General features: G+C 41.4%; 1 protein-coding gene across 2 annotated transcripts; it reads left to right on the top strand.

Annotated features, from left to right (window-relative positions):
- The first annotated feature begins 514 nt into the window (after positions 1 to 514).
- Positions 515 to 10,685, top strand: LOC127383289 (cytochrome c oxidase subunit 7A-related protein, mitochondrial). 2 transcript variants are annotated; one of them, XM_051615945.1, is made up of 3 exons: positions 515 to 697; positions 8,891 to 9,022; positions 9,868 to 10,685. In XM_051615945.1, the coding sequence occupies exons 1-3, from the start codon at positions 626 to 628 to the stop codon at positions 10,009 to 10,011; spliced, it is 348 nt and encodes a 115-aa protein (XP_051471905.1). In that variant the 5' UTR covers positions 515 to 625; the 3' UTR covers positions 10,012 to 10,685. The 2 variants fall into 2 exon arrangements, with proteins under 2 accessions (XP_051471905.1, XP_051471906.1); XM_051615946.1 differs by lacking the exon at positions 8,891 to 9,022 and having other exon boundaries at positions 524 to 697.
- Positions 10,686 to 11,304: the final 619 nt, after the last annotated feature.

The raw sequence follows: 11,304 nt of genomic DNA, 5'->3' as shown, positions 1-11,304 counted from the left end.
ACACACACACACACACACACACACACACACAAGCCCCGGGGCTGCCTGGGCCGGGGGAACCCCCCTGGACAAGGCACAGCTCCCACCCCCGCTCATCCCCCTCCCCTGCCCCAGCTCCGGGGGCCAGGGGGGGCGGCCCTGCTCCTCCCTGCTCGCCGGGGGGCGGGGCCTCGCCTCATCCCCGCGCTGATTGGCCGACGCAAGCCCCGCCCCCCCTCCGCCCCCGCCCCGCCCCCAAGCCCGCCTCCCGCTGCCGCTGCCCTTCGGCGGACAGTGCTACGCGCGCGCACTAAGGATCGTCCCGGTAGGGGCCCGACTTCTTGCCTGACTGAAAATCGTTGCCGGCCTCATTTGAGAGCGGCAGGCATTCGAGGGAGTGAGGCGTTCCCACTGGCTTAGTAGCGGTTTACGTATTTCTCCGGTGTTTGTTGTTTCCCCCGCCTCCCCACCTCTCTCCCGTGGCGACTTCCCCCGCTCACCGCTTGCAGGCGTCCGGCGAGCGCCCGCGAGGCGGAGGGCCCTCGCGCTGTAAGACGCCGCAAGCCCCGGCCCCGGGTCCTTCCGCGCGAGGCGCCGCCGCCGGGGAGGGCCGGTCGCGACGCGCGTGCCGGGGGCGCCCGCCGCCATGTACTACAAGTTCAACGGCTTCACGCAGCGGCTGGTCGGGGCCGCGGCCTCCGCCGCCTACAACCCCCAGGTAACGGGGCCGCCGCCGCCCCTGGCGCCCTCGCGGCCCTTCGTGACCTTCGCCGTCCTCTTCCTGGGGCGCTCCCGAGAGCCGCCGCGGAGCCCAGGCCGGGAAGCCGGCAGGGCTCGGGCCGCAGCCCCGCTCGGCGGCGGGGCGTTGGGGTTACTGGGCCGGGCGGCGGGCTGCCGGAGCTGGTGGGCGTTTGTTTTGCTGGGGAGGGGTCTCCCGCGCCGCCCCCGTCCCCTCCGCGGGGCACCGAGCGAACCCGGCCTGTCGTGTGACCTTGGGCGGCCGCGGTGCTGCGTTCTGCCGTTCGGTTCTGGGCTGTGATTTCGGGATGCACTGGGGCTTCTAGCAAGAAATTAACCCGTTTTCGTAGCATAGGGCAGTGTCTGAGCTAGGACGGTGGCTGAGGGTATTTTGGAATTGCAGCTGGCCGGTCCGAGCAACGTTGCAGCAAGTTCCCCTCTAGTCTGTGCATGCAGAAAAACAACTACTAAAAGCGTTAACACCCTTGTTAGAGAGGACACACATCTATAGATGTTTTGTGTTTTTTAAAGCAAAATGAAAAACAGCCTTTTCTCTGTATTGATGCTGACTTACAGGTAACTGTTTACAGGTTAAAGGTTGCATTAAATTGGCTTATATTTTCCCCTGTATTTTATAATTAAAACGTAGGGTTAATGCTGGGGGGAGTGGAGGAGAGCTGAGGGAGGGGAGAATGAATCCTGATTACATCAGCCATTCCAAAATTCTGAAGAGTTGCATATTGGTGAAAAAAACTAACTTGTTTGCCTTTCTGTACATCGACACAGATTCCCAAGTAGTATGAGAAAAACTTGTGATTCTGTCACGGGACAAATGCAGCATGGTTGCTGTCCTGTGCTCAAGTTTCTGAGTAAATTTTGAAAAACCTTAAGTTCTTGGAGTTTAGTATTAAAAAACCAAACATAGAGGTTAAGAATTAAAAGAATGATTTTTTAAAAAGTAAGCATCTAAAGACCTATCTCCAGAGAGCAAACATACCTACTAATCTGACTCAAGGTTTTTAAGGGGGGGGGAAAAAAAAGATACATGTGTACACACAGAAGTGAAATTCACATTACAGTTCATCTTCTTCGTGATAAACTGATCAATAAAAGGTAACTGTAAGACACTACATTATTGTAGACTGTGTATTGTGATACATAACTAATATTTGATTCTCTCTTGGACTAATTCTGTTAGCAGCCTACTACTTTACAGTTCAGCTTTCCTGGATATCATTGTCTGTGCAAGATATACATGCAAAATCCAGTCATCTTCTGGATGGATTGTACTGAACTTCTGCAAAATCTCAAATTCTTTCAGGGGGCCCAAACCAACTACAAAGATAGATAGTAATTTAGAAAGGTGAAGAGAAGTGGCTGATAAGGCTTAGCATAGTGGTTAATGGGTCATACTCTGCTGGGATGCTCATATCAAGTGGGATACCACAGTTCCTGCGGGATGTTGTCAGTTGCCTGGAGCAAGCAATCGAGTGCACTCCTGTAAAGTTTGCAGAGGACAAGGGAATGGCTCCGCAATGTTTGAAGTAGCGCTGCTACGCAGACCTATCGAGTGGAGGAATGAGCTGACAGGAACACCGAATTTCCATAAGGAAAAATGGGAGAGTTATCTATGTGGAAAAGAAGAAACCCTGGCAGGGATACCATCTGGAGAGTCACAGGCTGGTGGGGCAGCTCTGGGGTAGAGACCACAGAGGTACTGGCAGATAGCAAGCTTGGTGTAAGCCAAGTGTTCCTGCCGGTAGAGGAGGCCAACAAGCGGTATCGCCAATGAATTAAGGAAAGTGGCATTTTCCCTCTACTCAGTGCTCATTGGATCACATCTAGGTACAGCATCCAGTGTTCCACCTCCCTGTATGGAAATGTTTCTGAGCAACTGGAGCAAGTTCAGCAGAGGTCACCAAGATAGTCAGAGGGGCTGGAGTACTTCCCCTGTGAGAAGAGAATGATGAAATGGGTCTTTTTCCACCTGAAGAAAAGGTGTGGGGGAAAGGGAGAGGTCAGGTGCAGACCTAAGACCAGCTAGCCAGCACCTGTAGGGAGGTTATCAAAATTACAGAGCTAGGCTCTGCACAGTGGTGCATGGTGGGAGGACAAAAGACAACAGGCATAAGCTCCAGGAAGAGAGGTTCAAATTGTATATGAGGAAAGACATTTCTACACTGGAAAGCATCAGGCAGTGGAGCAGGTGTCCAAGGACGTTACATTATCTCCAATCCTTAGGGGTTTTCAAGACCAGACCAGACAAAACCCACAGCAACCTGATCCAACATCGCAACAGCCTTCTTTGAAGAAGAGTTTAGACTAAAGAGTGCTAGAGGACCTCTCCACCCTGAATTACGCTATGATCTTCTGTAAACATTGAGTTTCTAGTGACTTTCTGGTATGGCAATTCCTGTCTCAAAGATTTTTATCCTCTTTTCCCATCACTCTTTGGAATGCTTCCTGGATAGCTACTGAGGCCAGGGGTGCAGGGCAGAGGGAAGACAGCAGAATAAATAATGTGCTAGTCTATAAATATGTCTGTTCATTAGGTGTATGTCCAGTGGGCACTTGTGCTAGAAAATACTCTTGCTGCTATTGCAGTGTTTGGAGCCCTTCTTCCCTCCTCTACACAGAGTATTCCAAGATTAACAACTAATTGACACTTCATTTGTGTAGAGGAAAGCAAAGGCTAGAGTTATTGGGAAATGGGGAAAGGGCTTCAAGCAACAGCAGTGAAGTGCCTCCTTTCTGGAAGACTATAGCTTAGAACATGATGTATTAGTTTCTAGGTCATTGTGACTATATTTCTGCAAATAATTAATCTTTTTTAGGATTCTAAGAGAAAAGCCCCAACACAGAAATACAGAAAGCTCTTATAACCATCTGGAGTAAAGTTGTCCTAACGATAACATTCTTGGTTTCTGGAGCACAGGTTGTGGAATACTGGTTAACTTTCTTGTCAGCAGGTCCCATCACATTGTAACAATCATCCCATTTTAAGTACATATTTATTTTTTCAGGGGTTAAAAAGGCAGAAGCAAGATTAGAGGGGAATACAGAATTCTCTGTTATCCCACATTCTGTTAATACTAGGTATGAATATCGTTGCAATAGATAGAGAAAGACATGATGAATTCTGAATTATTGACTTCTAGATAAAAATGCTGTGGTGTCATATACAAAAATTTATTCATAAAGGGTCTGTGCAAAACTAGCTTCATATATAGGTATCATTGCAAATAGGAAAAAAACCAAACCTCTAGTTCTTAACTGCTCTGCAAGGCATGAAAGATAACATCCAAGGAATAAGAAATATTTTTCTCCTAGAGCACTGTAGTGATTTCTTTTTAGGTCAGCCCAGGGCATTGTATTTCATGTCGGTGTCATCAATGAAATATTAGAATATAGTAGAGAAAATGACATTGTATTTGAGCGGGAGCAGTCTTCATGAGTTTTATTGATATTGTCTCATTTTTTAAATGTGTGGGGGTTTTATATTGATGAAACCCTGCATTTCATATTTGGTCCACCATTCATGTGACTTAGTCCTCAACTGTGGCATGCAAACATGTTATGCAATAGAAAAGCTACATTAAAAAATACACCTTCGGTCTCTTTTTGCAGTATTCGTAGCCCAGCTTTTTGGTAGAATGTTTTTTGTAGCCTGACTACTTCCACGTGACACAGATGCATCAGTCTGATAAAATTGTTCGCAATAAATAGAGATTAAAATATGAAAGGAATTGCACAATTACCTATATGTTAAGTCTAAAAGGAAGGTGGTGGTTTTTTTGTTTGTTTTGTGGTTTTTTTTGGTTTTGTTTGTTTTTCCTACTGATTTCATTGCTGTATTTAATAAAATCCATAGCTTATCATGTAGGAATGGTTTGCTTTTTATAGTTCTGCTTATTTCTGGAAAAGTGAAGACATCCTGTGATTCAAATTGTGCTTGGTCAAATATGCAGGATAGTATAGTAATGCACTCTATTCTGTACTGTTACATTCTGTTGCTTTTTAATGGTGTATTGTTCTGATGCAGGTTTAAGCTTGTTATGGGCTTGCAAAATATCAATCAAAATGTATTTAAGAATTCTTTTGCTGACAGTAACATAACTAACAGCTTATACTAACAAAAATAAAGTTTTAGTTTGAAATTTGTCTTGTTCTTTCCATCTCAGTCCTGGCATTCTTAAAATACTTCGTTTTGCATTTAACAGTGTGAAATAATATGAATAAATGGGAACTGTTTGAATAACTGAGAATTTTCTCAGCTAGTGCAGTCAGGAGTCAAATAGATTAAAAACTGCTCTTCATAGTTAGGAGAATAATGACCACCATAACCACTATAAATACAGTAAGAACTGTTAATGGGACCAGTTTCAGATGCCATCACATGAAGATGATGATATGAACTTGTCCCTAGTTCATCAAGCCTGAGCATGATCCCAGTAGAAATTTAGTCATACTACCATGTCTTCACTTAATACGGTGTATGTTGCTTGTAGCTAATTAAAACCCCCACAAACCACAGATCGTTTGATTTTAGCTGTTACAAATTACTTGGAGTTCATTGAGAAATTATAACGGTTAACCTTTTATGCTGTAGATGATACTTAAAATGTACACAGAGTCACTTGTCATCACACTACAAAGCCTCACGTGATACTACCTAAAAGCATCCTAGTGTTAACAATAACAAATATATTTAACTTCATCCAGTGAGTTATGTTCTGCTATGAAGGGCCTGCTAATTATGTGAGAAGTCTCTAGGATCAGCAAATTCATAAAAGTTAACTTCAATGCATGGTCTGAAATAATTCTCAACTGTTTTCCCTGTGTCCCCTTTTCATTTTGGTCTTTATCTCACTTTTCTCTACTTTCTTATTTTCTGACCTATTTGAGCATTTCCCCTAACATTTCAAAACTTAGTATGGTGTTACCTCCATTGAATTGTGCTCCAAATCCCTTACTTTTGCGCTGTCAGGAAATTGTAAGTCTAGCCCAGGAATTCATGCTAGCAAGGCAGAAGTTTTTAACTTTGAGCATGTTGGCCAGCCAACAGATAGATTTGGTCCAAAGACCTTCAGGCCTCTGACTGGAAAAAAACCATACTTTACCAAGGGGTAGGCAGAGAATTTTTTTTGTTGTTTAGCTACATGTCCTGACCTTTCTTTGAGTACTTAAGCATTTGACAGTCATTGCTTTAACATGCTCATATTGACTCTTTTGCACATGTAGCTCTGCTGTACTTTGTCCAAGAATTGGAACAAATTCCTGTTAACATGACTAGGAATAAAAAAATAACACCTTAATATCAGAAGAGGAATGATCAATGTGAAACATTTTCTTATGAAGCATACATAGGTCAAGTGTGTGGAGGTATCAATTCCTTGATAGTATCCTGGGTGTGGTGATACATTAATGTTACCTAATAAACCTGCAGTTTTAGTGATGTTAAGTACAAGTGTCAATTAAGGGTAATTTTAAGGTGTCTTAATGACTTGCTTAAAGATTTCAGTACAGAAATTCTTACATGTAATACTGAGGATTTCTCTTCAGCCACACTAAGCTTAGCAAGCAGCTGGGTCTGAGATAAAGCACTTGCCGCTTTCAGTGATCACAGGCGAGTAGCCAGTTGGAGCAGCCATGTGGTTACACTAATTTAGCTGAGCTTGGTTGGAGCTGACCACAGGATTCACAATTCATGGATGGAATTCAAGTGGAATTTTCTGTTGGGGTGAGCAACCTTGATTAATCCAGTGTCTGTGTTAGGCAAACTCAGCTGTCTCTTCTGCAGTCTGTGGTTTGTTGTACTCTTACTGAAGCCGATGAAACATATAAATTATTGTTACTTAAATTGCTGTGTGATGTTCTTAACTGGCACCATGCCACTTTTACAACAGTGTGCTGATGATTGATTGAGTTTTCTGAAATGGTTCATTTAGTTTCATGATGAAGTTAGTCACTTGAGTCAGGTTTGAATCTCCTGTTGCTCCAACAGAAGGGGATCCTATAACTATCTAAACAGGAATATATTTCTAAAGCCTGAAAAAGTATTTGATAACTCACAGTTGTTAACATGATTGATTTCTAACTAATCTGTAGTGTGTCTTGCAGCCAGGTAGTAGTACCTGTAGAGGCAGGAGTTTTAATGCTAATTACAAATTATAGGGGCTAATCACATTTTTAAGCCCCCTATCTGGTGAGTTTAGAAATTATTTAAAAAGTCTCTGTCATGGAATGGTTTGAAGTAGTTTGCAGCTTACTCCAATTTGCAGTATTTACAGTTTTTATATGCTACAGATAGCTCATGAGAAAAGCAGATGTGATCACAAGAAGCAGGGATTGCAATGATCTGGTGACTGCTGAAGCGATCTCAAAGATTGCTCCTGAAAAAAGTGGACCCTCAGGAAGGCAAAAGCGAGATTCAGAAGTAGAAACTGAAAGGAAGAAGAAAGATGCACATTGCTGCAATACTAACAATCAAGAAGGCAGGGAAAGTTCTGGAGAAAAAGTCACCTGCATGTTTGGTATAAACATTTGCTTAATAGTTTTTTCTAGCAAATTACCAGCCTTTTAGAAGCAAATCTGATTAAGTACTTAAAGTTCTTAGAGACAAAAATACTCGTTCAAAATTGGTTTCTTCAAGCATTTTGTTGTTGCTGGTACTTAGCCTCAAATATATAGCCAGTAACTTCCCCCAGCTAATAATAGTTTCTTAGATGCTTCCTTACTGGTGTGGCCAAAACAGCTTAGTCTTAAACACTTCAGTACCTACCTTTTGCACAAGCCTGTTCAGTAGGAATGCACTAGTTACCAAATGTGTCAGATAATCCAGTTCTGGCTGTCTTTCAAAAGATAACTAAGAAGGTTACAAAGGGATTCTAATATTCATTCAGACACTGACAAAATGGGAAGCTGGACCAGTGTCTTTGGGATAGAGTTGTGATGACCATTCCATTGGCAGTTTTGGGATGCTAAGAAATCTAGTCTTTATGTTGAATATACCTATTGTGGCCGAGAATTGAGAGAATTTGCATTTGAAAAACATGTCTGGTGTGTGGCAGGGATAAAAGAAAGTGCTAGTCTGCTTCCAGCTCCCAATATTTTTCAGGCAGTTCTCAAATACAAAATACATTGACTAGGCATTTGAACAGAAACAAAAGTTTCAGTGCAGCCTTAACTTGATCCATAGAGAGCAATTGCTGCTTCTCTTTGAAATGAAAACCTGTTGCATTGACCTTCTTGTTCAATGCTTTAAATTTCTGTGGCAAGTAAGGGAAATATATATATATATACACAGCTGTTTCAGGAGCCATAATGTAAAACAGCATTGCCAGGTGCCCAGGTATAACTGTTAAATCTAACTAATAATAAAGGCAAAGAGACTACCTCAGGCTGACTTCGTACACTTAATCTTACCAATAAAACTGGATTATGCAGTTTGTAATTACAGCAAATGTAGAGTACAACTGTCTGAGCTGTAAAGATAGTAAGTTATCCTGCTCACAGGGAGTACATTGAGGGGTGGGAAGTTGAAGAAGCGTGTGAACTGTAGGGTGTAGTTGCACTTGCATAAAATATCTACCATGTCAGCATTTCTGGAGTGTCCTTGAGGACCACTTACTACTGCTTTTATATGAAACAAGCAGTCCTAACTATTTTTTTCCCTCCTCAGACTACACATCCAAATTATTGAAGGCCCAGTTATTTATGGCTACTACTTGCACTATTCAGGAGGAAGAGTTCATGAAAGTCTCCTCAATCTGTTTGACCCAAGCATCAGGGATTCCCAGCTTCTAATCCTACTGCTTGGATAGACCCCTAGATAGTCTTAACTATGTTCAAAAAAACCCAAACAAACAAAAAAACCCCAGCGATTTGAACAAGTACCAGCATAGAAAAACTTATCATAGCTCTAAATTTATGTCATGAAGAAATCAGAAAGGAGACTTCTATTCTCCATGCTAAGCCTTGACCCAAAGTTGTAGCTGAGAAATGAGTAAGCGGGCCAACAATGTGTCTTTAGCTCGTTGTCACAGATCTTCATACCCGATAAATACTCTTTGTCATGTATCCTTATAATGACTGGCAGTGTGCCTGCCTAACGTGACAATTGGTACATTTGTAAGTGTTATATACCTTGATATTTTAATCTTTATTTATGCAGGGACTCAAACCAATAGTTTCCACTGAATCCCCAGCTCTGGTTTTTGGGACAACTAAACTTGCTTCAGATTTACCAGCAACTGATTCTTTCTTGGGTAAAAACAAGGTGCCAGACCTACAGAAACTTTTTCAGGTAACGACAACTTTGAGAGTAACTTAAAGAAAACTGGAAAGTGGTACCTATCTTTCCTTATTTTCACGTGGCTAACTGCTTTTGTCATTCTACAATACCAAAAATCTGTGAAGTCTAATTAAGAAAGCATCAATTACAGTATAACCTGTATACTTGTACTGTACTACAAGGTATATATGCCTTGTATAGGAGATACATAAAGAAAGTGTCTAGTCACATTGTCTATCTTTTCACTTGCTTCAGAAGATGCTTATTTTATTATTTGACTACTGGAAACACTGTCAGGGAATCCAAGCCTATGCCTTAAAGTAGATTGTTACTGTTTCATATATAATAATTTGAATATTACTGAAACTGTAATGCAGTATAAGAAGAGCACAGTAAAGTTTTCAGAGCCAGTTTGTTAGCTATGCAATTTCTAAGCATACTGGGTCTTTTCGTAACAAAATCATTTAAGCTTTTTTTTTTTTTTAAACACCAAGAATGTGCTCTATATAATATACCCTTTTCTCTCTTACATGCCACTTGCATTTGGAATGTGTCAGTCTGACTTGGTGAATAACCTTTTATACATATCTTTTCACATTGTTTTGCTAGTGACACTTTTCCTATCTAGGTCCTCCTTAGAAATATTTTAAGATACAGTCTTTCTGCCTGCATTTAACAGCTTTGTCTAATGAAATTAACTTGCCTTTGCACTTGTCTTGCTAAATGAAACACAGATAATACACTTAATTGTTCCCTTATGGAAGTCTCTTAATTTACCCAGGGTAGCTTGTTCCCTGTGACCTGAGTAATTGGGTGTTCATTTCTTTCTTTGTTTTCTTTTTACACTCTTCCCGCAGAGAGCAGATGGATTGCCAGTACACCTGAAGCGAGGAGTTCCAGATAAGCTGCTTTATCGGACCACTATGGCTCTAACAATAGGCGGGACTATCTACTGTCTAGTAGCACTGTACATGGCCTCACAACCAAGAAACCAAAAGTAAATTAACCACAACTCGTGGGACTCATGACACTTCTTTGAAGGACCTCCTGCATATATCTCTTTGCACTTGCTTTAACTATGTGATCGTGCAGGGTTCATTATTCACATCAGATTTCTTGAAGAAAGTGTTTTAAAGTGGTTGCCTTATGTGTTTTAGAAATCAATATAAACAGACTTAAAGACATCATCCTAATGTCGTATCTTTGCGCTTGTTGTCTTGCAGGAGTAGATGAACAGTTGGAGAAATTTAAGCTTTTCTTTCTTCCCCTCCCCCAGTTAAACAATGTTACAGATAGGATAGGACAAATACTTTGAGAGCTATGCTCCACAGTCATAAGTGGGAGGATGCTGCTTGTTTCCAAAACTCTAAAAGCAAATAATTTAATTGTAACAACGTATTGGGAACCTGTTTCTGTCACACACAGCCCATTTTATGTAAACAGGTGACAGTGGAACTTTTCCGAATGCTGGTGTATTATTAAATATTTGTACCTCTGGTGGTAGGACAAAGGGCTTATCTCCTTGGAGCATTCCAAGTGGATTTTCTCCATAGTGCTAGCATCACTGTATGCAGCAGGGTGCACCAGTATTGTACCTTCAGTTATACCAGGTTTTGGACTTTCATTTGTCAAATTGTCATCATGTGCAATAAAGATAACTACATGAATAATGAAACAGGCAAGTCTTGAAAGTTTCAGACCACTTCAGCTGGACTGGTAATGAAATAAACATATTGGTACAGTTTTGTTTAAATTCAACTTGTAGATCTCAAGTAAGACAACTGATTCAACTACTTTATTGTAATCTTTTTGAGATGGTAATCCTCTTAAAAACCTCTCTTAGAACTGATTGGGTGTTTAACTATCATTTTTGGTCAAGCAGGTCATTGTCATAACTCAGCTGTGTATTACTTTCAGTGCACATACATCTATATGTACACGCATACACACACATTTACTTTGCTGCGTGGGTGGAGGAGATAGGAAAGACAATGAATAAAGGGTTTTATTGGCTTCTATGTAGTATCATAGCCTTAAACTGCAAGTTTCACACAAGTCTTCACAATAGGCATCCTCTAATTTGATAGGCCATCCTCTGTCTTGAACATAGAGTATTCATCTTGGTCAGCCAGGTTCTGAATAAACATGTACTCACTAGTCTCTCTAAAGACCTATCTGTCTCCCAGAACTATGCAGAAATCACCTTCCATATAAATAAGGGAAGTGGTTGATAAAGAAACTTAAAATTCCCATTGCTTTTATCTTTTACTAAAAACATGGATTCTTTTTTTCCA

The sequence above is a fragment of the Apus apus genome, chromosome 3 (assembly GCF_020740795.1).
Source record: "Apus apus isolate bApuApu2 chromosome 3, bApuApu2.pri.cur, whole genome shotgun sequence".
NCBI lineage: Eukaryota > Metazoa > Chordata > Aves > Apodiformes > Apodidae > Apus > Apus apus.
This window is presented reverse-complemented; position numbering and strand designations above follow the sequence as displayed.